The sequence below is a fragment of the Natator depressus genome, chromosome 2 (genome assembly GCF_965152275.1).
Source record: "Natator depressus isolate rNatDep1 chromosome 2, rNatDep2.hap1, whole genome shotgun sequence".
Taxonomy (NCBI): Eukaryota; Metazoa; Chordata; order Testudines; family Cheloniidae; genus Natator; species Natator depressus.
In genome coordinates this window covers 260,780,276-260,806,384 of record NC_134235.1, presented here as the reverse complement: position 1 = coordinate 260,806,384, position 26,109 = coordinate 260,780,276, and the positions used below count along the sequence as shown (strand labels likewise).

Here is a 26,109-nt window from a genome sequence, read left to right as displayed (position 1 = left end):
CTGAACATTTCCCCTTGTAATTAATTGACAGACATTGTGGTCAGTATTTGCCTTATGCTTTTGGGTGCTTTAATCTTTCATGCTTTGCTGTTTTGAGACCCTTCATTCTTAACACAAAATTAAGGCTCATTTGGCTATACCTACTGTGACAGGGTCAGGCCAGATGGCTACAGGAGTGATAGCAGGCAGATATATTAGCCCCAGGTTAAGTAGGTCCCTTTTCCCTGGGTAAGGTAACAAGGAAGGTTCCAGAATAATCAAGACAATTAAGACTGACAGGCTGATTCGAACACCTGCAGCCAATCAAGAAGCTGCTAGAATCAATTAATGCGGCTAATCAGGGCACCTGGGTTTAAAAAGGAGCTCACTTCAGTTTGTGGTGTGCGTGTGAGGAACTGGGAGCAAGAGGCAGGCACTAGGAGCTGAGAGTGAGAACGTGGACTGTTGGAGGACTGAGGTGTACAAGCATTATCAGACACCAGGAGAAAGGTCCTATGGTGAGGATAAAGAAGGTGTTGGGAGGAGGCCATGGGGAAGTAGCCCAGGGAGTTGTAGCTGTTGCACAGCTGTTCCAGGAGGCACTCTAGATAGCTGCATTCCACAGGCCCCTGGGCTGGACCCCGGAGTAGAGGGCGGGCCTGGGTTCCCCCCAAATCCTCCCAATTTCTGATCAGACACAGGAGGAGTTGACCTGGACTGTGGGTTCAGAAAAACGGCCAAGCTGAGGGCTGCAGTGAAGCTCCAAGGCGAGCAAATCCACCAATAAGCGCAAGACCCACCAAGGTAGAGCAGGAACTTTGTCACACTACATTTGCTACCGCTTGCTTGAGCACCATGTTACAGGATGGTAGGGGTGATTTTGCTATGTAAATCAAAATATTATCAGTAGCCCTCTGGCACAATATTTTATGCTACAGTGACATCCGATGAAGTGAGCTGTAGCTCACGAAAGCTTATGCTCAAATAAATTTGTTAGTCTCTAAGGTACCACAAGTACTCCTTTTCTTTTCACACATAGGAATGTTTCTCATTTAGAACAATCATCCTGCTTGGGGCCTCTTGTTACTACTATAATTTAGTTCATAATTCTGTAAATTGTTTCTATACACACTACTTCATACCTTCTGGCCTGGTTCACATACATTTTTGCTGATCTTTGATTTTAAATAATGTCCACATTCTGATGTGTGAATTCGCTATACTATTCAGTTACAACGTGAAACGGATACTTTTAGCTCCTCTCTGTTCATTTGTGTTGGCTTTGTTCTTAAATATGTGTTTAAATATGATAGCAGATAAACTCGGTTTGAACCTAGTGACTTGAGTGAAAATGCAAATAAAGACCATATTCAATAAGGAGACTAATCAATGTGTTTTGCACTGTAACCCTTGTTACTTTCACTTTGCTGCTTGGCTCTCACATGAAGCAGAGAGGTCTACTCTTAGAGGATCAGGGAGGGGTCAAAGGCTTGATGCAGACTATTTACACTCACAATGGCGGGGAAAACCCCAAGGAGGATAAGGTAAAATAAGAGGAAAATGGTTTGAGAAAATGGAGTATTAAAGCTGTTAAGCATGGATACTGTTGACTCATGCGCTAAATCCAGCGAGCTAAAGTCACACTGGCATTGATATGTAAACATTTTTTTTAAATCACTTACATTTCCCTTTGTTTTATGTAGTCATTGTCAAACATTTTGGTGCAAATTAGGTTTTGTGTTGGAAAAATGCTAATGAGGAAATCAGGATTATTCTTGAATGACAGTTCTGCCTATATAGAAACAATGTGGATAAGGTAATATATTTTATTGGATCAACTTCTGCTGGTGAGAGAGACAAGAAAGCTTGTCTCTTTCACCAACAAAAGTTGGTCCAATAAAAGATATTACCTCACCTACCTTGTCCTTCTACTATCCTGGGACTGACACGTCTACAACAACGTTGCTTACAATTCTTCCTTTGAGTTTACTGACATTTTAACCTTTTGGGGCCAATGGGTGAGGCCACTGAAAACATTAAGACCGGGTTTAAATGCGGGTTTTGTATCGCTGTAACTGTCGGTTTAGAAACTGGAAGAGTTAAAGAAGTATCCCCTACTGTGTGTGCAATTATACCACCAGAAAGGTGCTCATATCAATGTAGCTTATTCCTATAGGTAGAGGGGAATAATAATAGCTTGTTCTTATATAGTGCTTTTCATTAGTAGACCTCTGTATCATCTGCTAAAAGTTATACTCCTATCTAATTGTCCACACTAGAGGGGGTTCCTCTGTAACAATATTGTTTTCTCAATGGATACAAATACAGCAATAAAAAAAACAGTGTACAGACAAGCTTAAAGGCATCCCTTGATTAGAGCAGTGGTCACCAACCGGTTGATCCTGGACCCTCTGACCGTTGATCCCGGTCTCAGTCTCCCATCTCATCCCGCCATCCCCTTCAGGATGTCAGCCAGCTGGGAGAGGACATCCCACCTGCCCTGCCATGCTCTTAGCCAAAGAGATGGTTGTTTTCCAGCAGCAGACGGTGCTTTAACGAAGTGCACGTTGCAGGGACAGGACAGCCCAGATGCCAGATGCGCCTGATGAACTCACAGTACAGCTGAGATGCGACTCTCTGCCCAAACCACAGGCTGCAATGCTGCCCGGAGTAGCTGCAGCGCTGATTTGATGGATTCCTTCTCAGTGGGTGGTGTTGCTGCCTTCTTACCCTTGAAATGTGCTTAAAGGGACAGGGAGATGTTGAGAGGGGCTGGGCTGGGCTCACTGCCTTGAATTGCTATTAGGCTCCCTCCTCTGATCCTGAAAAGGAGTCAGCAGAAAACTGCCCATCACCCACTTCCTAATCTGGGCAGGAACGCAGCACTGCTGTTTCTGCACAGAACAAGTTCCATCAATGGCCGGTGGGTGCTCCCTTGCCACACCCAACCAGAAGACTGGGTGTGGGCGGGCGGGAATCCCCCTCAGCTGCCTCCAGCAGGGAGGGAATCCCCAGCGGCTCAACAGTTGCTAGGGAGTGGGGATGGGAAATCAACGTTGCCAGTCAAGGAAGCCCCAGCTTGAGAGCAGCCCTGATTAAACAAGCAGCCCCAGACGGGTTAATCAACACGCATGCAAGGCGCATACCAACCCCATCCCAAACAAAAGAGCAGCCTTAGTTTAACAGGCTGCAGGGGATTAACAGCAACAACTACCTTGGTAATTGCTAGGGCATGAAATGAAATACTCCAGTCTCCTGACTGGGGCTTTGAAATACCATTAAGGGAGCAGGTTTCAGAGTAGCAGCCATGTTAGTCTGTATTCACAAAAAGAAAAGGAATACTTGTGGCACCTTAGAGACTAACAAATTTATATGAGCATAAGCTTTTGTGAGCTACAGCTCACTTCATCGGATGCATTCAGTCCGGTGAAGTGAGCTGTAGCTCACGAAAGCTCATGCTCAAATAAATTTGTTAGTCTCTAAGGTGCCACAAGTATTCTTTTTCTTAATGGAGCACAGACTGTTTCCAGGGCAAAACCTGGTGCTCCCAGCCAGGCAGGGGAATGAAATAATTGATTGCCTTCTCGCTGCAAATTCAAAATGTTTTTTGATGTCAGGTCATTCATTGTCATAACTGGAATAACAACACAATTCATTTGGCTAATTTTGGATGATGAATGAGCAATTTGGGGTGACATTAATGCTAAGTAAGGAAAAGGGAGAGGGGGAAGAAACTGGCAGGGAAGAGGCTGCTCTAACCTCAGACAGCAGAGGGACAATGCCTCTGTCTTCCTGAAAAGAATTCAGTCATTTTCTGGGGTGTTCAGCAAGGAGAACGTGTGACCGGGATGGTTATTATGTGGACAGCTGTGTGAGTGTGTTTGTACTGTGGTGAGCTGTCTGTGGGACCGTCACAACCAGCGTGTCTGTGCTAGTGTATCTGGGATACCTGTTGGTGCTAATAGACAGGGGTTTGCACGCTGTGCGCACATGCAGGGTGCATGACTGGCCAGGAGAGGTGGGTGTGCTATGGATGTGTAAGGAACAGATGCCAGGCCTACAATGGGAGCACTGCTGTACTGTACGACAGAGTGTCCTTAGCAAACTAGCTTATCCCAGCCAAACTGCGCTTTTATCAGTATCTTATCCAGTGCCTCCAAGCAAAATAAGCTGTACTGGCAAACCCCACATTTGCCTCCCTTCCTCTCCTAGCCCCACTTCTATCCCTCTTCTCCACATGATCACCGTTTTCCTTCCATTCCCAGCAGAGAAGTCACCTCACCTGCTCTTCATCATCTCCTTTCTCTTCCCTAGGAGACTGGCTCCCCATCCCCCTGGCCCCCTACAATCCACCTTCCCTTCTCTGACCCTACTCCCTTGTTCAAAGCTTCAGCAGAGCTGGTTTCCCTATGGTGTTCATTTGGGGTTCTTTAAAATGCGTCTCGTGTTGGAGTTTCTTCTTCCTGCAGTGGGGTGGATAGGCGGCAGACACATTGTCCCCTGAACCTCCCCCTGCACGACAAACACCAGGACACCCTCCCTTCTCCTTTCACGGAGCCCCAGGCGAGAATGGCACTGGGACTGTAGCGATCACGACGTGGTGTCATAGCTGTTCACATTTCTTTGGTTTTACATGTCATCAGCAGGGAGAAGGGCCGTTGCAGTGACCAGGCAGAGTGAGCGAGGGGCTGGACAGCCAGGTCTCAGCTGAGCTCCTTTGGGCCCTAGAAGACACGTTGAGATCATAGGCAGCTTTGTCATTTGCTAGGAAGTGGCTTCTCCTCCTGCCCCCATTACCTTCGAGTTACAGCTGCCCCTTCCCTGTGCTATTGGCTCCTCTGTCTCTTGCTGCCTCTCACCCACTTATCCCCCAGTTTTTGCTACTGCTTCTCGCCTCCCTCCTTCTCCTGGGACCTCTCTACTTTTCATCCTTCCTTCTGCTGCCTCAACCCCAGTTTGGTGTTCCCGCCTCTTGTATCCACCCTACTTCTGCCCTTTCATCCTTTTGCTGTTGCTTCCTCCCACTCTTTGCTGCCCCCGCCATCAATTCACCTCCTCCTCCTGCTTCTACCCCTGGCCATTGCCTCCTCCCCTCCTGACTACCTGGTGATCTTGTTCGGGAAGACTGCTGGTGCTCAGGGGGATAAGCTGGGATCCCATGAGAAAGAGCTGGTCCAGCTGCTGTTGAAAGTGGTGACTCTCAAGAAGGTATTTCTCTGAGTACAGCCTCCCCAGCCTCAGGAGGGGAGGGGAGGCTGCTGGCACAGATTGCCAGTGCGCATTCAGCAGGGAGCTCCCTGATGGGGGATTAAAACAAACGGCTAACAGCGGCCAAGGGGAGTTGGGGCTGGTGCCTGCGAGTATTGAGGAGAAGGCGCTGCCTTGGCTAGGAGCACAGACCGAGTTAGGCGACAGCCCAGACCACCCCCTGTTACAGGGCTTGTGGTCAAGCCAACAATCTCCACCAAGCCCCAGGGCGCGCCCACCCACACAGGCTTTTCCCCAGGGCCTCCCGCGGGGCAGCTGTCCTACATGCTAGGGGGCGCTGAGGCGGGAAATGCGAAGTTCTGGTTCCCACAAGCCCTGCAGAGGTTTTCTCCTTGGCCTGGGTGCTTGCTCAGGAAGGAAGGCAGTCGCGGGGGAAGCAGAGAGTGCTGACTCCTTTCTCCCTCAGGAGTTGGGGAGCCTGCAGGAAGCACTGGTCAGATCTGAGCACTTGGACCTGACAGATGAATGCAAAGAAACAGCCAAGCTCGAGGGCCCTTTCATTGAAGGGTTTTTGTTCTCTGTTAAATGTACTGAAACTTTATTTCTTCTTTTATTTCTTCTTTGCACATGAGCCAGGGGTAGAGACAGGCTCCAGTTTTAAATAAACACTCACACACACACTCTCTCTCTCTCTCTCTCTCTCTCTCTCTCTTAAAACTATTTAAAAAATATATGTATATTGGTCACTTCAGTAAGTGAAACTTGCCAGATGGCCACAGGGTGGTACGTATGTAATAAACATTGGCATTGTAATCATAGAATATCAGGGTTGGAAGGGACCCCAGAAGGTCATCTAGTCCAACCCCCTGCTCGAAGCAGGACCAATTCCCAGTTAAATCATCCCAGCCAGGGCTTTGTCAAGCCTGACCTTAAAAACCTCTAAGGAAGGAGATTCTACCACCTCCCTAGGTAACGCATTCCAGTGTTTCACCACCCTCTTAGTGAAAAAGTTTTTCCTAATATCCAATCTAAACCTCCCCCATTGCAACTTGAGACCATTACTCCTCGTTCTGTCATCTGCTACCATTGAGAACAGTCTAGAGCCATCCTCTTTGGAACCCCCTTTCAGGTAGTTGAAAGCAGCTATCAAATCCCCCCTCATTCTTCTCTTCTGCAGACTAAACAATCCCAGCTCCCTCAGCCTCTCTTCATAAGTCATGTGCTCTAGACCCCTAATCATTTTTGTTGCCCTTCGCTGGACTCTCTCCAATTTATCCACATCCTTCTTGTAGTGTGGGGCCCAAAACTGGACACAGTACTCCAGATGAGGCCTCACCAGTGTCGAATAGAGGGGAACGATCACGTCCCTCGATCTGCTCGCTATGCCCCTACTTATACATCCCAAAATGCCATTGGCCTTCTTGGCAACAAGGGCACACTGTTGACTCATATCCAGCTTCTCGTCCACTGTCACCCCTAGGTCCTTTTCCGCAGAACTGCTGCCTAGCCATTCGGTCCCTAGTCTGTAGCGGTGCATTGGATTCTTCCATCCTAAGTGCAGGACCCTGCACTTATCCTTATTGAACCTCATCAGATTTCTTTTGGCCCAATCCTCCAATTTGTCTAGGTCCTTCTGTATCCTATCCCTCCCCTCCAGCGTATCTACCACTCCTCCCAGTTTAGTATCATCTGCAAATTTGCTGAGAGTGCAATCCACACCATCCTCCAGATCATTTATGAAGATATTGAACAAAACCGGCCCCAGGACCGACCCCTGGGGCACTCCACTTGACACCGGCTGCCAACTAGACATGGAGCCATTGATCACTACCCGTTGAGCCCGACAATCTAGCCAGCTTTCTACCCACCTTATAGTGCATTCATCTAGCCCATACTTCCTTAACTTGCTGACAAGAATACTGTAATCTTCCTCACTGAAGCTCTGCGGGACTACCTGTAGAAATGAAAGCGGGAGTGAAGTCTCCACGATCTATTCAGTTATTGGCATCTCTGCTGGGACTGCCAATGGGAAGGCCAGGTGTGCCAAATATAGTGCGTGTGTGTGAGGGAGAGAGGTGGTGTCTATTCCATTTCCTGTAATCTATAACCACTGCATAGGTTGCTAAACAGCCATTAGATGCTGATTGTTTTTGCTTACTTCCAGCGTGGGCTGGATTCTGACTGGTAGCCTATTTCTAAAAAGCTCTGTATCCAATTACCAGTTCCCTTAGCCATCCATACCCTTTGAAGCAGGAGTGTTCTGTTTTTTTGTTTTTCTCCCCAGAAGGATTGCATGGTACTGATACTAACCACTAAGGTTACTGATCGATGTACTGATCTCCCGCTTTCATTCAGCATTGTTTTTCTCTGTGATTGCTGCTGTTTCTAGTGCTTGAACTACGTGAGTAATAAAACATTTGAGACACAAGGTGGGTGAGATAATCTTTTATTGGACCAACTTCTGTTAGTTAGAGAGACACGCTTTCAAGCTTACACAGAGATCTTCTTCACATTAGGGACTGTGTCTGTACTGTGCCTAACACAAGGCAACCCTGAGTTTGATCAGGGCCTTTGGGTGCTGCCATAATACAAAGGCGAAGCTAAATTTTATCCCAGTAGGCTGTTAGGAAGCGTAGAGTGTTGATGACAGTGAAGAATTGCCTTGCAGAATGTTTTCTAGCTGTAAATTTTCTCCTAGGAATCTTGTCTCTCCCCCTTCCCGGGCGTAAGGGGGTGTAAGAATTAGTAGCTGGCATTTGTTGCTAAGTTTACTTCTTCGAGTAGCATTCCCATGGGTGCTCCACTTGAAGTGATTATGCACCTCTTGGAGATTTTTATTTAGCAGCATCCGTTTGGCCCGCACATGTGTTTGTATGCATCCTTAAGTCATGCACGAATGCTGTATCGAGCTGCATAGGTAAACCGCCCTCAGTTCCTTCTCAACTGCCTTGGCCTGAGACGGAGCCTTGGTTGCTGTTGATATCTGGGACATATGGGAAAGAACAAAAATACACTGTGTATCCTTGTGTGACAGAAGAACTTGTCAGGATAAACTATAGTAATTAAGGTGAGGGTCTGCATTTCTTGCTTGTTTTAGAACTTAATATTGTGTCCCTTTCTTGGCACCCCTATTTTCATAAGTAGAACCTTTATATTTTTTTGATGCACAACTTTGGAATTTGCAACAGAATCAAATCCTTGCCAGAGTTTTGAGACACAATCTAAGCATTCATTTCAGAGAGAATGTCTAAAGTTTGCAAAAAAAATCTTTAAAAGATTACTGCATTGTTTTACATTCAGTTATGTTTCCTGAATCTTCATACAGCCTGAAACAATAGCTCTGAGAGGTGTGAATGATTAATTAGGACAGTTAATTATTTCACTGATCACTTTAGGGTTCTGAATATTTCAGGCTTTCCCTGTGGATAATGCAGCACTCGTGATCTACTTTATTTAATATAATAGCCCCTAGTTTAAATGGAAAGGTGTTATGAGGACGTCCAAGCTCTGAAGTTCACTCTTTCCCACCTGATTTAGCAGAGCCCACATTCACGGTCTAATCCAAAACCCACTGAGGTCGATGGAATGACTCAAGTTAACTTCTGTGGGCCTTGGGATTGTAGGGCATTAGTGATGTTCAGGATATGCTGATGGGTTCTCCTGTGAAGGTTTTTCAGGGAGATGGGTCTCTGTGTATGAAAGGGGACCAATGGGATGAAAATGGCTTTTGGTTTGGAGCAGTTTTAGTTCTTCAAGTGATTGTCCCTATTGTATTCCACTGAGGGTTATGTGAATATGCCATGTGCCTGGAGCCTGAGCTTTTGAAAGTAGTAGTGTCCACTGGTCTGTATATGCACCCTTGTACTGCCTCATGGTTTCAACCGAGACAATAAAGGGTGGGGCAGACTGACCACGCCCTCAGTTCCTTCTCACCACCTAGTAATCCACATCAGAGTTTCTGCTGTTCTCGTTCCTTGTGACGCACTTTTCATACATAGTGAAAAACTTTTTTATTTTTGTGTATAGTTAGCATTTTATTGTTTTTGTAGTAGTTTTTATTGTTAGTAGTACTTTTCTTAGGATTTAATGACTTTGAGATGCTGCTTCAGCAGTTTTCCTGCCGACCTACCCACCCCCCAGCACCCACACATGGGTACTGGATTATGCTGAAGATGCCAGGGTTCAAGATCTGCGCTTCCTGCCCTTGCTTGTTTTTGGTCAGTGACAAGCACCAGTGCTGCCTGTATTGCTTGGGGGAAGTCTACATTGCGTCCAGGTACAGTATGTGCCGCCTCTTCCCTGCCCGTACCTGAGAAGGTCGGGCTCTCCGCCTTAAGAAGCAGTTTACCATGAGGCTGCAGTCTGATCTAGGCTGGGGTATGCCCCGGTACATCGGCCTGAGCAATGCAGAAGTGCTCCTTCTACCACAGAACTTCAAAGCGGTTCCGCCAGTACCAGTGCTATGGACCCTGTGCCGGGCCCTAGTCGTGAGGCAAGGAAGCATGTGCATAAGCATAGCAGTAAGTCTTCCTCAGGGCCCAAGAAAGATGCTGCATCATCTGCAACTTCCAGCCATGGAGAAGTAGCGCATTCCAAGGCCCACAAGTGTGACAAAAAGTCGTGCCACACACTGGATCCATCGGTCCTGGTTCATGAGTACCCCTTCTGCACCGGTTCTGCCGAAGTCCCATGAATAGTCCGTTCTGAGGCAGCTTCTGGTTCCGTCAGTGGACTGTGCCGTTGACTCCGGGGAGGCAGGATTCTGCCCCGGTCCTCATGAACTGTTTGCCCTGGATGAGCTGAAGTCTCTGTGTATTTCAGGACATTGCGCGCCCCCCCGCCCACCCCGCCCCCAGACGGGTCTGTTCTCCTACTTTAGACTTGCTGCCTTCCAGCCATGTTCCTGAGCGCTCCCCCATGGCTCACTCCATTCTGACGGTGCCACCATTTGTACAAAAATCCAATTCCTCCACGTGAGAGGACTCTGCTGGTATGTGTGGTCCACTGCTCCTGTTCCAATGGCATGACTACTCAAGGGTTCCGCCAGTCCAGCAACACTACCCTCCCTTGCCCCAGCACACGAGCCACTAGGGGCACCACTGCAATAGCCTCAGGATCCCCTGGGTTGGCCTTACTGGGGTTCTTGGCTCCACTATCTGTCTTCAGAACTGTCCCAACCCACCCGAGAGGAGTCTTCTATTTCACCATTCCATCCTTTTTTGAGTAGACATTTGGGATTGGAGGACACACTGGTTAGCCCAGCTCCAACAGTGCCGCCAGATCCAGAGCAGTTCCCCTCATTTCCCAATGTGGCCAAGTCGTCAATTCCTTTCTCAGTCCTGGATGACTACCACTAATTCCAGGAGCTGTTGCAGAGGTCAAGACCGTCCGCATAAGTTGCAGGACATTCTCCACGCATCAGTACTGGCCAGAGTGGCACTACCGATCAACAGTGCCATTCTTCACTTGCACCGTGTGGCATACACTGGCCATGTGTACCCCCACCATGTAGGGGACGGAAAAGAGGTACTATGCTCCACCGAAGGGGGTCTGAATTTCTGTTTTCTCTCCCCCCACTTAATTATTTGGTTATGCAGGCCGCTAAGGAGTGTGCCAGGCAATACCCTCCCTGTTGGTTGGAGTGGAACGTGGATGTTAAGAGGTTAGACCTTCTAGGTAGCAAGGTCTTTTCTTTAGCCAGTCTTCAGTTCCACATCTCTAACTACCTGGCACTGCTGGCTAAATATGGCTTTTTGAACTATGGCCAGTTTGCGGACAAGTTACCCCAACAGGATCATGCTCGCTTCCAAGCTATTCTGGAGGAGGGCACGTGAGTCGCCAGAACCAAGCTTCAGGCTGTAGTAGGCTCTGTGAACAGATCTTTGTGCTCTATGGCCACTGGAATCATTGAGGAGGGAATCCTGGTTACACTCCTCTGGTTTCCCTAGGGAGGTACAGAATACAATTGAAGACATTCTCTTTGATGAATCCCACATCTTAAGCCAGAAAACGGATGATTCCCTACACTTGCATAAAGGCTCTAGAGACACCTTGCAATTGCTGGGTATTTATATGTCAACACCCCTGTGAAAGATTTATCGGCCAGCTCCCGCACAGCGGTGCAAAGCTCCCCAGTTTTACCACCAGTGACCCTACGAGCCTCCCTAAAAGCATCTGAAGACCTAGAGGTCCCGTCCACCTGGCCCATCAAGTTCAGTCCTCTGTACAGCAAACCCACTCTTCATGTAAGCGCTATTTCTGAGTACGTCTAGGGAGCAGTCAACCACTATGCACACCACCGCTCTTGCCAGTCACCCCCTTCAGAGGCTGCCGAAGACTCTACCAGCATGGAGTGTGATAATAGACAAGTGGGTCCTAGATGTCATTAGCGCTATATGATCAAGTTCACAACACTACATCCTCCATTCCGCTTCCGGGACCACTCTCACAACAGTATCCTTGCCCTAGAAGTGGACTCCCTCCTGGGGAGGGGCCCACTCCCCACCATTTGGGGACCACTGTTCTGCACAAATAAGGTCTTGTAAAAGCTCAGATGCCATTGGGCACTTGAAGGATACAGGAAGTAATTCATCAGTCACATTTTTCCATCCATGTTGCAATAGTGATCCAATATCTGGTTTTCCTACGTGCAAAGACATCCAAGTCTCTGTTTGCCAGGGTGCTCTTTTGACATGCTCTTCAAAACTGTCCTTGTGTGGTAGGAGTTTGGCCAGTGACTTGTCCTTTTTGATGGCTAGATTGAGGCACAAGCTAGGTCTCTATGGGGGTGGTCTTTTCTTTCTGACTCTGGTCATACAGCACTGCTACCAACTTCGTTGCTGCAAAAATTGCAACTTTTTCTGTCACTGTCTCCTGAGTTGTCAAGATCTCTGAAGTGGTAAGCTCTCTTTGTTTTGACAACATTAAACACAGATTCCCCCACTGCTTCCCTCCCCCCCCCCCCATACCAAATATGGATGACACAGAGACACATACTGTTAATTCGTGTACAGCAAAAGTCAGGAGAGCATCACAAATGGCATGCACAGGTATGAAGCATTGCTTGTTAGTTGTGCTGGTAAAGGTGCCTGTTTCAATCCACATGTTTTGTGTATTCTTTTTTTGGAACGCATTGAACAGCAGGGACCAAAACATCTGTATCAGGTGACCTAATTCCTAAGTTTCCTTTGACGCCAAGAGACCATGCTGGCATATACAGCATGCAGAAGCATCATTTTGTCTACTTCTTTTTGGGTACTGCACTCCTGGGCATCTTCAGCACCTCTTTGGAAAAGCCTCCAGTGAGAAGGAGTGTCTGTGTTGGGTGTGCTCCTACACTCTGAGGTACATTTTGAACAATATATTTATAGAGGAATTTTACAAGTGACTGCTTGTTGGACCACATTTAGAAATGTTTTCTGTGGAGGCACAGGGCATCCACCAGTCACCTGATATTTCTTGCACGCAGCCTTAGATTCTGTCCGGTGCTGACTTTCTGCAGTTTTCAGAGCATTATTGTTGTCATATCTATCAAAGATTTCAATTACAGAATTAGCTTTGTCAAATCCTTTTAGGACCTGCCTCAAGTACTCGGCAGCCAGTTCACTGAATGTCAAATTTGTTTCCAGCAATCATTTGTGTCATAGCCATGGCATCTCTGATATACACTGTGGTTTCTTTGTTACATCTCTTAGCTCAAGGATTCTTTCATCTTAAGCCTCCAACTGATGCTCTAATTCAGTTTTTTTCTGTTCTTCTCATTGTTCCATCAGCATGGAAGAGGGACATATGCACAGGTCCTATTGGGTGACTGAGAAATAGTTGCCATTGAAACATTATCTCTGCATCTTGCTAAAGATGTGGCTCTGGGGAAGTTGCCAGACTTAAATTTGGCCGTCTTGGCCAAGTCAGTAAATGCTTTGATGCCAGATTTCTTGACTGGGCTGAAGAAGCTACATGTCCCATCAGAATCAACTGCACCTCTTACAGATCTCTTCATTTGTTCTTCATCAGCATCTGCTCTTTTCAGTAGAATCTCTTGCACATCTCATGTTACATGCAAGAGGTATGTTGGTAAGCCCCTCTGGAAATGGATTTGTCATATTGTTGACGACATGGTTAAGAGCTGCAACATGCTCTTCATCCCTGTTCAGTGCGGAGGCAAGGACTTGTTTGTGGACTTTTGTCTTCGCTACTTCTTGTTAGGCTATTTCTTTCTCCCATAAGTTTGGCATATTCATAATACGAAGCTGTGTATTGTCATCTCTAACGCTAATATTGACCTGAATTAAAAGGCTAGTTTTTAGAATATTTCAAAGGCTTATACTGCATGCATAGTAATTACACATTAAAATCCTCTACCAGGCAGACTAACTGTTTAACTTGTATGTACAAAAGCTTACAAATGGAGAAGCATTACATTAGGAATTCATGTACTTTTATATCTACCCACTGTGCAATGCAAACTATGGGCATGCAGTCTACTGCTACTGGGGCACAACCTTCAGTATGAGACTGATCTGATCAGCAAGTTTCAATTGAAAGTATAGAAACTATTATCACTTTTGAGACACTTTAACAATTAAGACTATCTTATGTGAAAACATTTCATATTAGTACAGTAAAAGCTGTTTCATCTGGCATGTTGGGGGAAGGAGGGGTGCTGGTAAGTGAAAAATGCTGATTAACTAAGGGAGGGGGAGTTTGGATGCAGGAGGGGGTGTGGGGCTGGGGGTTGGGGCGCGGGAGAGGGTTCAGGGTCCAGGGGCTGGGAGGGAGTTTGGGTGTGGGAGAGGGCTCGGGGCAGCGGGTTGGGGTGCGGGGTGCCGGATCCAGGTGGTGCTCACCGCATTCCCTGGCAATGGGTTCTGCAGGTTGACTGTGTGTTGTATGAAGATGTACTGCGTTTTATTTGTTTTAAACCTGCTGCCTATTAATTTGAGTGACCGACCCCTGGTTCTTGTGGTATGTGAAGGGGTAAATAACAGTGAATAAGAAAGTTTCTCCACACTAGTCAAGATTTTATAGATCTCCATTGTATCCCCTTAGTTGCCTCTTTTCCATGTTGAAAAATGCCAGTCTTTTTGGTCTCTCCTCATACAGAAGCTGTTCCATGCCCTTAATCATTTTTGTTGCCCTTCTCTGTACCTTTTCCAGTTCTAATATATCTTTTTTTGAAATTGGGCAACCAGAATTGCACGCAGTATTCAAAGTGTGGGCGTACCATGGATTTATATGTGGCATTATGATATTTTCTGTCCTATTATCTATTCCTTTCCTAATGGTTCCTAATGTTTTTTTGACTGCTGCTGCACACTGAGTGGATGTTTTCAGAGAACTATCCACAATGATTCCAAGATCTCTTTTTTTGTGTGGTAACAGCTCATTTAGATTCCATCATTCTGTAGTATAGTTGGGATTATATTTTCCAGTGTGTATTAGTATGCATTTATCAACATTGATAAATAGTCATAGTCATGTTGCAGTATTTCTGGAACTGAGCAAAAAATGACACTTGCTTATTTTGAGTACCATTGTTTCCCCTTACCTACAGGCTTATAATGCCATTTAACAGCTCTACATCACACCTCATCCATGCTGATGGAACAATGAGAAGAACAGACAAAAACTGACTTAGGGCATCAGCTGAAGACTCAAGATGAAAGAATCCTTGAGCTAAGAGTATGTAACAAAGAAACCACAGTGTATATCAGAGATGCCATGGCTATGACACAAATGATTGTCTGGCAATCAAAGTGGTCTTCCAATTCCAGGATTTATCTTCAGCTTTTACTCCAGATCTCTAGTTCGTTCAGGTGCTGTTAGCAACAATATTACTTTTGCTGAAGAGTTGTCTAATTGGTTGCCGTTCACATATCGATGACACCGAAGTACCATAGCATTTCACGATCTCTCTCAGTGGCTTACATTACTTATTATAATAGCTCCTAGATTAGAAGCCCTAGTCGTCATTGTGACCCCATTGTGCCTAGACACTGTACACTTTCATAGCAGGTGATAACCCCTGCCCCCAAAAGCTTATAGTCTAAACATTTCAGAGGTGTTAAGACCCAGGTCCTGTAGGATTCTGCAGGTAAGAGCTGTCCAAAAAAACAGCTGCCCATCATAATTTTCTGGGATCTATTGGAAAGGGACATGTAAAGCCAATTTACTGCTACAATATGTGTGTTATATACTACAGTGGTGGGCATGGTATAAACATCTCGGTAGAGTGAGTCAGCAGCACCTCATGATCAACCGTCAAAGAGGCCTCAGAGATCTAGCAGTTTCAGTATAAGTGTAGCTTTTGTCTGTTGACCTCAACTATCTATCAGTGCTAAATGATCAGTGTATCAAATAAATATTGAAACCTGTTTTGAAGCAATCTAAACTTTTAGCAGAGGTCATGCACTACTTAATTGTAATAGCAGACCAATTCTTCTCAAGGGTCTCTTCTAAGAAAGAGAGAGAAAAGTATAATGGTTGGTAATGAAATTGTTAGCAGTGAAAGATATCTAAACGGGCTGGACTACGTTCAGCAGCAAAAAACTGTTAGTGCACAGTTAAGGTTGCTTTGTGGTATGTTATCCTCTTGCAGAATGTCTAGCTGAGCAAAACTTCAAACTTCTGAAAATCATGAAATCCACAGTTGAGGTTGCCCATGAAACCTTAACTGTGTCCACTCTAAGCAGTGCCCCATTAACACACACAGTCTGCCAATCCCACAGTTGTTGAGATATACAAGCTCTTCATCTCTTACAGTCCATTCACTCTCACTCACAGGATTCCATCTAACCCTATTAAAGGACAAAAGCAGGGTTGGGGGAAATTGTTGCCCATGCCACATTCTCTTTTCTCTTGGAGCTGGCAGTAGCCAACGGGAATTACTTGCATACATTTCAGGAGCAGGTTGTGTGTTAGATGTACCTATACTAAATGGAGAGGCAATAGTTGGGACTTATTGGTAAGTGCGTGGATTACTTTGAGATATGTGACAGAGCTGTGATTGTGATAGGAAATCTATGTTTTCCACCCTCTTACGTGTGAGAAAAGGGAAGAGGTGCATGTATTCCTTCAGGGTGCACTATATGCATCATTTCTGTGCATAATTGTGTCGGTTATGTTGGTATCCGGGCATAGGGCTTGTATTACAATGCGCATTTTCAACAAGGAGATAGAATATAAGAGGATTCTACTGCTTTAATGATCCAATTCTATGTGGAGAAAACATTATGTGATTGGTACTGCAACTCAGCTCTATCTTTTGGAGTTTCCGGCAGATTTGTTGGCTTCCAAACGTCTTTGGTCTCCAAGCCTTTGTATTGCTGAGAAGGGGACTTTGGTCCAAAGGTAAACCTCTGACACCTTATTTGCATTGACATGACCACTTTCTCTGAAACCAGACTAGCTGATGCAGGATCTCTATGGGAGATGCATTACACCTTTTTCTGGCATGGAAAAAGCAAACAAGACCACCGGGGATACGGGATGGGTTTTGCAGTCAAAAACTCATGAGCACCCAAAGTTGAATGTCCTGTTGTAACATCAGAACATATTATATTATATCATCATCATATGTATCACTAAATATGCTTACTATATATAGCTTTGCCAATATCCGTATATGTCCCAACACTTTCCTCCATTTCTGAAGAGAAGGACTTATTCTATTAGCAGCTTCATAGTGTCATCAGTAAGCTACCATCAAGTGAGCGATTGTCTGTTGTCTGCTATTCCACAGTTCCTGCAGTCTCCACTGCTCATTGGAATTCTGGGTTAAGCTCCCAATGTATGATGGGGCAAAAACATTGTTACGGGTGGTTTTGGGTATGTCATCAGCCCCCCCACCCCCCCGGGAAACCAATGGCAGACCGTCATTTTGCGCCTTTTTTCCTGGGTTACCCATGCAGATGCCATACTACGGCAAGCATGGAGCCCGCTCAGCTCACCGTCACTGTACGTCTCCTAGGTACTGCTGACAGACGTGGTACTGCATTGCTACACAGCAGCAGCTCCTTGCCTTTGCGGCAGATGGTGCAGTAGGACTGATAGCTGCCGTACGTCTCCTGGTGCTCCTGGCAGACCTCGGTGGTGTTGATCAGGGGCGCCTGGACAGACATGGCTTTTCTCCTCCTAGAGCACCACATGGGAGCCAGATACTCCAAGTCATTCTCTTCTTGAAGTTTCGTCTCATGGAGATTCAGTCCTGACTGGAATATCATGTGAGCTGGAGGCTTCTGCGTCAGGCTGCTCTCCCAGCCGGCAGCACCGCACGGTCGCACCTACCCCTTGCTCCCATGGCTCATGAAGCCTGGACGGTAGTAAGGAGCAGTTCAACTATAGGCTGAGCAAGTGCAGAATGGTGGTAGAATGTGCCTTTGGACATTTAAAAGATCGCTGGCACTGTTTGCTGACTAGGTCAGACCTCAGTGCAACCAACATTCCCATTGTTATTGCTGCTTGCTGTGTGCTCCGTAATATCTGTGAGAGTAAGGGGGAGACATTTATGGTGGGGTGGGAGGTTGAGGCAAATTGCCTGGTGTCCGATTTTGAGCAGCCAGACACCAGAGCGATTAGAAGAGCACAGCAAGGCACGCTGTGCATCAGAGAGGCTTTGAAAACCAGTTTCATGACTGGCCAGGCTTCAGTGTGACAGTTGTATGTGTTTCTCCTTGATGCAAACCCGCCCCCTTTCTTGATTTTTAATTCTCTGTAAGACAACCACCCTCCCCCCTTCGAAATAAAGTAACTGTTGTTTTGAAACCATGCATTCTTTCTTTATTAATTAAAAAAAAAAAAAAGATACCGGACAAGGTAGCCCAGGTGGCATGGGGGATGAGGGAAGGACAAGGCCACATTGCTTATTGTAGCCACACTAAAAATCAAACTGTTTGAATGACAGCCTTCTGTTGTTTGGGCCATCCTCTGGAGTGGAGTGGCTGGGTGCCTGGAGCCTCCCCCTCTGCTTTCTTGGGCGTCTGGGTGAGGAGGCTATGGAACATGGGGAGGAGTGTAGGCGGTTATACAGTGGATGCAGCGGGGGTCTGTGCTCTTGTTGGCTTTCCTGCAGCTCCAGCAGACGCTTCATCATGTCCGTTTGCTCCCCCATTAGCCTCAGCATCGCGTCCTGCCTCCACTCTTCGCACTCACTTAATTCTTTCCTGGCCTCTGCTACTGAATGCCTCCATGCATTAAGCTTTGCCCTATCAGTGCGGGAGGACGGCATGAGCTCGGAAAACATGTCATCACGAGTGGGGTTTTTTTCGCCTTCTAATCTGCGATAACCTCAGGGATGGAGATGATGGGGGAGCGTAGAAACATTCTATGCTCTACGATTTTGATTCTGTCTAGTGCATCAGAGTTCAAAGTGCTGTCCAGAGCGGTCACAATGGAGCACTCTGGGGTAGCTCCTGGAGGCCAATACTGTCAATTTGTGTCTGCACTACCCCAAATTCGACCCAGCAAGGTAGATTTTAGTGCTACTCCCCTCGTCGGGGAGGAGTACAGAAGTCGATTTTAAGAGCCCTTTGGGTTGACGGAATGGGGTTGGTTGTGTGGACACAGTCATTTTTAAATCGACCTAACGCGGCTAAAGTCGACCTAACCCCGTAGTGTAGACCAGGCCTTACATAGACTATGCATTTGTATGCTGCAAAACAAGATTTTCACTATGGAAATTCCATCATACTAAAGAAAGCTGTTGCCTACACATTCCTTGGTCTTTTGTGTTGCTGATGTGAAAGTGTTGCCAATGTATTACATATCTCGGGGAAGATATGTCCTCTGTTTATACCTCCCTGAATGCTGATGCAGCATGGAATACACTTGGAAGACATATCTATACAGCTTCAACTTTAGCCTTTGATAAAAAGATGGTACAAGATAAAGATTGGTTTGTGGCATATTCTGAAGAAATGCTCCTAATCATGGAGGCAAAATGCACAGCATTCCTCCAGCACAACATGAACCCCTCTCCTGATACATGTATTAACCTCAGACTGGCCAAGGGCGCATTGCAACCAGTACAAAGCAATGTGCTTAATCACACATGGCTCTATTTGTGCAAGAAGATACAAATCTGCTTTGAGCAGGAGGGTGGACTAGATGACCTCCTGAAATTTCTTCCAACCCTAATCTTCTATGATTCTGTGAAATGTCCTTGAGAATGGAGGTCTAAGAGATACGTATGATGGCATCAAGAAAGCAATAGGTCCTTAAGCCAGGAAGACTGCTCCACAGGCATCTTCGTTGCCTTGGTCATCTGTACCAGGTGCATTCCAAAGGACCTATCATATTGCCTCTATATAAATCTCTGGTACCGCCCACATCTTGAATACTGCGTGTAGATGTAGTCACCCCATCTCAAAAGGAGATATATTGGAATTGGAAAAGGTACAGAAAACGGCAACAAAAATGATTAGGGGTATGGAACAGCTTCCATATGAAGAAAGATTAATAAGTCTGGGACTTTTCAGCTTGGAAAAGAGACAACTAAGTGGGGATATGATAGAGGTCTATAAAATCATGATAGATGTGGAGAAACGAAATAAAGTAGTATTATTTACTCCTTCTCATTATACAAGAACTAGGGGTCATCAAATGAAATTAGTAGGCAGCCGGTTTAAAACAAACAAAAGGAAGTATTTCTTCACACAACGCACAGTCAACCTATGGAACTCTTTGCCAGAGGATGTTGTGAAGGCCAAGACTATAATAGGGTTCAAAAAAGAGCTAGATAAATTAATGGAAGATAGGTCCATCTATGGCTATTAGCCAGGATGGGCAGGGATAGTGTCCATAGCCTCTGTTTGCCAGAAGCTGGGAATGGGTGATGGGGATGTATCAGTTGATGATTACCTGCTCTGTTTGTTCTCTCTGAAGCACCTGGCATTGGCCACTGTCGGAAGACAAGATACTGGGCTAGATGGACCTTTGGACTGACCCAGTATGGCCATTCTTATGTTCTCCTGTATGGAGAGCCTGAGGATGCTCCAAGGCCACTGAGCCAACCTGGGCTAAGGTTCAAGGAAGTTTGCAAGAGGGATTTTGAAAACTCCCCCAAGCCTTTGCACTGCTTCTGAGGGGTGTGGGAAATACATTTTGGTATTGTTGTTTTAAATTAATTATTACTCAGTATTAATATGTCTAATAAGGAATCTGTTTGACAAAAAACATTTCCTGAATCTTTTTTGGTGTGTGTATTGTTGGACATACTTGCTGACGGGTATTTTGAAATAAATTACCAAAATAATTGAAACTGGTGTAATTATATTGTTGTTTTTACAAATAAAATATGCATAATTTTAAAATATTGTGCACAGAATTTTTAATATTTTGGTGCACAGTTTCCCCAGGAGTAAAGGGTGTGTCAGAATAGTGGAAGTGGAAGGCAGAGTAAAGACTGGGGCCTGCAGTTTTTGGTGTATATTCTGGTAATGGTAAGATGTTTGCTTGTAGGTGGAGGTGTAGAGGCTTTGTACTGTTGAGTGGCTTACTTTTCATTTCCTTGTTTTTGTGGGTTTGTTGAAGGAGGGACAATCGTAACTGCTTCAGAGTTTGTGTATTATTTACATTCTATAGTTAATTTTCTCACTGCCTCTTTAGTGTTCTAGAAAAAGGCAAAGCACAGTAGCATTAGAATTGGACTAGAAACATTTCTGTTTCCTACAGGAGCTAAGCTGCTTCTAGTTCAGAAGTAAACAATGACTCATACTGATCAGGGTTTTTTATGACAACCTAATTATCTATTTTTATTTATTTTACTTACTCACTCCCCTGGTGGTTATTTCTTGAGGATACTTTAATTCTTTATACTGCAGTTTCCAAAACTCTGTGCAGATGATGAATCCAGTGTCATTTTCTCTCCCCAGGGTCCAGTTGTCCTTGGTGGTGATCAGAAGCCTGAAGATTTGATGAAACAGCAGGGCCGATTAAGTTCCACATCAGTGGTGAATTCCAGAAGGAATAAGGGACTACCACATTCCTCCTCTTCCATCCAGAAGGTCCCTTCTGGAGAGAGACCATGTGATTTGTCCTCCTGCACCCCTTCCTACTTCATGAACATTGTGGAGAAACAGGTTAGACTTTAGGAAAAACATGAATGCAGTGTTTATGCAGCAATACAGAGTAATGCAGAAGGAGACTGTCTTTTTAGCACATCTTATATCAATAATAAGACTTACTGAAATAAGTTCACAAATCACATAAGATAGTGAAAAGAAAAGGAGTACTTGTGGCACCTTAGAGACTAACCAATTTATTTGAGCATAAGCTTTCGTGAGCTACAGCATAACTTAGTCTTATCATACTCTCTGTTCATTAATGGTTTAACTTTTCTTTATAATTCATTTCAGCTTTCATTTTCCTGATGTTAAATAATGATACGTCCTCTGGTGTAGGTAGTCATCAGTGTTTTGTTTTTTTTTTTTACTTGTGAATAACTTGTTTTTTGCTTTTTTTCTTTGGCTCTCCTAAAGACCTGTTATGTTTCTTTCATACTCTGTACAAGTCATTACCATTGCTAAAGAGGTTGGATGACCATTTCTAAACTGTATGGAATTTTGAAGCCTTCCTATTTCGCGGTTGGTAGCTAACAGAGAGGTAATTAGAATCTCATAATTATAATTGTTCTGAAGATATCCATCTCAATCAGTTCCTGCTCCTGGGTTTACAGTTCTAAGCCATTGGACCTAGCAGGCATCTCACCTCAGCCTTTGGAGGTTTCCAAGGGTTGTTCCATTGCTCACATGGGGACTTTCTTTGAAACATGAAAATACTCCTATAATAGCCAGCTGAGGCAAGATGAAAAAATATGCAGTTAGAAAACCCTTAAATCTGCATTTGATAGTTTGGTTACTTTGTGAATCTTCTGTATAGATAAATACATAGGAGGCAGCATACTTGCCTCTCAGAGAATGGCCCTTAACGTGATCCTCCATATCTAGGCTTGCCAAGCTGTATCAATGAAAGCTGTATTCAGCCAGCCAGTTAGATGTCTTGCTCTTGGAGACTATAGAACCTACTCGGTGTCAAATAAAATGAAAAAGCTGGATGGACTTTCTAAAGGCCTTAGTCTGATTTGAGATGGATGTTCAGCACCACTTGATCTTTAAAGAAACTAATGATAAATGAATCAGTCACTATGACCTGAAACTTGCCTTGTTGCTTGTTATTGCCATCAGGAAAATAACCTGTGTAAGAAACTTGAGCTCATAGTCCTAGAGTAGCTCAAAAGCAGCTTGGTTAGTTTGAGTGGAATTAAATTGTCTTTAACTGAGATTTACAAGTAAAAAAGGTAGCTAAAGCAACTTTATATTACATTTATATTATTATAAATTATATTATATTTATATGGGTATATTACAAGATTACATATTGACTTGTTGCACAGGCTTTTTCTAGATTAGGATTCAAAGGTATGTTGTGTTAAATGTTGGCTGACATGTTCTAAAAGGGCAGTGTAGACAAGGCAGTTTACATTTTAATATATGCCAGGCTGGTCAAATTGAAGGTATGCTTCATCTTGACCAGGTTAGTATGTATTAAAATGTACACTGCCTTGTGTAAATTGGACTGTTGACGTGTTAGCCAACTCTTTTTCTGAAGCACCTCTTAATTCCTAGTCTAGACAAAGTTAGAGGCCAGAAGCAATAAAGCTTGACATGCAATGCTCCAGTAAGAATGGGTTATGAGTGCTTATTGCTCCCAAGTGCTCCACTGACGCACTCACAGTTGAGTGCTTGGCAGGGGAGATTTGATTTAAATCAAATTGAAATTAAATCATGATTTAAATCACTAGTCAGGAAGACTCGATTTAGTCATGGATTTCTACATAAAAGTGCATTCTTGTTGGTTGTTATAACCTTAATACATATTCTTCACAACTCAGATATATGTAGGTTTCAGTTTTAGAAGGTGTACACTATACATTTTTAAAGTGATTTATTTTGAAAATTTTTCAGATTAGTTTTACAGCTATATCGGAAAATGAATGATTGTTTAGTTATTTCATTTACCAAAGGTAATTGAAGCAGATAGTTTAGCTCCCAATGACTTCATAAATATCTCCAATTCAACAGGTTAATCATTAATATTTGGAGGATTTTCCTGCCATGCTGTATTAGGAGAGCATCACCAGACAGATATTTAAATGGTTTTATTTAACTAAAACAACAACGTTATGTATTCTGGATTTTTTTTTCAACAGCAAACATATAATATTTTAACAATAATTTAAAGATTCACATTTTTTAAAATCAGGTTTGTTTTTGTTAAAATTGTTAACTAAAATAGTTAAATGAAATATTTTAAAAAGCAAAAAAAATTTTGTTCACAAACTGTCATCCGATTAGGCCAGTTCTTGGTACAGTGCTCAAAACAGTCCACTACGGAGTTCCATCGCACTTCTTGTGGGAGGAGTTAGCTTGGTTCCTCCCACTTCTTCAGAGCTGCTGCTGCAAAGTGGTTGTTACAGAAGTATTTTGCAATTTCAACATTATTAGCCTTTATTTCTGGAATACTGAAATCTTTGGCTAGGAGGTGCATCAAATGAGCTCTGCACCTGCATGTTGTTAGCTTGGGACGCTCTTCGCTCTCACCTAAATTTCTTCTCATCTTGGATACATTTGCAGCATTCTCTGTGACCAGGCTGCATACTAGACATTTGAATTTTTTTCACAGTTTGTTATAGCTTTTACTGCTACTTCTTATAAGTATTCTGCAGTGTGTGTGCATTTCCTGATGTATCAATTGTTTCTGTAAGGAAGACATTCCCTTCTTCTGTTGTCACACAAGCACATACAACAGGAATATTGTGGACACTGCTCCACCCATCAAGACTCAGGTTAACAATTTTACCCTCTAGACCTTTTGCACACTGCTCTCTTTCTCTTTCATACACTTTATCCAGCAATTCGCCTGCGACATCTGCTCTGTTGGGTGGACTGTATCCTGGTCTTAATGACTGAACCATGTTAATAAAGTGTGAGTTCTCAATCATACAGAAAGGAGAGTTTGTTGCATAAACAAACGGGGCAATTTTTTTCATCATTTACCTCTTTTTGTAATCGGCTGGTTCTTATCACAAACTTATCTATGGTTGTTTCTGGATGATGGAGATTTATTTTTATTTTTTTTGCTACAGGTGGTATACTGTGGCTATGTGACATACATGATGTGACTGAAACACTATCATTGGCAGATAACTCTGAAATTATAGAAAATGATGGTGATCTTGAATGTGGATAGTCTTCAGAATCCTGTATGTTGAGGATGGATTCTTCTAAACAAAATAAGTCAGTGCTGTGATTTAATTATTATTACCATACTGCTCATTTAGTATTACTCATTGCATTCGCTGATGCTCAGTACTACTTTAAAGGTGAAATTGTAAAATTGCCTATTTCGGCTATTTATTTTTTATCACAACCGCATCTAAAATGATAGTACCATAGAGTAACTAACAACCATATTTTTTCCTCAAACATGAGAATTCAAGAATACTCCTGAAGGAAGACAGACAGTCCTTAAGAAGGAAGTATGAAATAAAAAAGTTTACCAACCTGAAGATATGGATGTGCATGTTCAGATATGTTCCTTTCATCATCTTTAATGCAGTTTCCTCCTGAGAAGGAACACTTCTCATGATGTTGTTTCATTCAGGCAACCAAGCCTTGCATTTCTTTGCTGCACTGTTTGCGTTTTGCATGCATGCCTGACTTACCCACAGGTAGAGGAACTTCATTAAAATATTCCCAAACTGGGTCTCTCTTACGGCCTGCTGCCATTATAGGTTTTCCCTTTTAGTGAGAGAATGGTATGGTAGATCTCAAATCAATGAAGTCTAAACTCAGAAAGACCTCAAGACTTCTGGAATATGCTGCTCAAACAGTTTCACTTTTGTTTCTACTGCCTGTCCCTCCCTTCTCACATTTATCTCCAGACTTCTCCTTGTCCAGATCTGTTCCGCCCCCAACAATCTTCTATTCATTGAACGTTTTGAAACTGTGCACATTTAGAGAGAGGTAAGGGATTGACTCTGTGTACACAAATTTGCAGAGGGACAATAGGGTTGAGGTCTGTTATTTCTCACCTTTATTTATTTATTTATTTTATTTTATTTTATTTTATTTTAAAACATTTTTGCTGTTAACAAGCATGTTATCTCTAGAGAGACAAATCCACAGTTTGAGAACTAAGCATCTCTGATGGTATCTTCTAGACCAGAGGTCTCAAACTCAAATGACCACGAGGGCCACATGAGGACTAGTGCATTGGCCCAAGGGCTGCATCACTGACACCCTCCTGTCCCCGCTTGCTGCCCCCGGCCCCGCCTCCACTCCACCCCTTCCATGAGGCCCCACCTCTTCCTTGCCCCCATTCCAACCCCTTCCCCGAAGTGCCCACCCCAGCCCTGCCTCCAGGGGCTGCAGGAGGGGTGCGCGGTGTGGCGGGGGCTCAGGGCAGGGAGTTGAGGTGCAGGTGGTGTGCAGGGTACAGCAGGGGCTCAGGGCAGGGAGTTAGGTGTGGGGTGCAGGAGGGGCGCAGGGGGCTCAGGGCAGGGAGTCCGGGCAGGGGTTGGGGTGCAGGAGGGGCTTGGGGTCCAGGCTCCAACCCGGCGCCACTTACCTAGAGTGGCTCCGGGGTGGCAGCGGTGCGCACAGGGGCCAGGGCAGGCTTGCTGCCTGCCTGCCGTGGTGCTGCGCCAGGCTGCTCCGCTCCAGGAAGCAGCCAGAACCATGTCCCTGCAGGGGGGCACACGGCTCCCTCCAGGTACCTCCCCCGAAGCTCCCATTGGCCGTGGTTCCCCTTTCCCAGTCAATGGGAGCTGCGGGGGGTGGTGCCTGGAAGCGAGACTAACGCACGGAGCCCTCGGCCCCCACCCCCCCACTCCCGGGGATGCTGGGGCATGGTTCCTGCTGCTTC

The 26,109-nt window shown here is 44.7% G+C and overlaps 1 protein-coding gene across 3 annotated transcripts in view; it reads left to right on the top strand.

Moving 5' to 3' along the window:
• Nucleotides 1–26,109, top strand: part of LOC141983395 (KAT8 regulatory NSL complex subunit 1-like) — a 139,913-nt gene that overhangs the window by 46,051 nt on the left and 67,753 nt on the right. For all 3 annotated transcript variants that reach the window (XM_074946485.1, XM_074946487.1, XM_074946486.1), the window contains one exon: nt 21,057–21,263. In XM_074946485.1, coding sequence (XP_074802586.1) covers nt 21,057–21,263 — 207 coding nt within the window. The remainder of the gene's footprint in view (nt 1–21,056; nt 21,264–26,109) is intronic.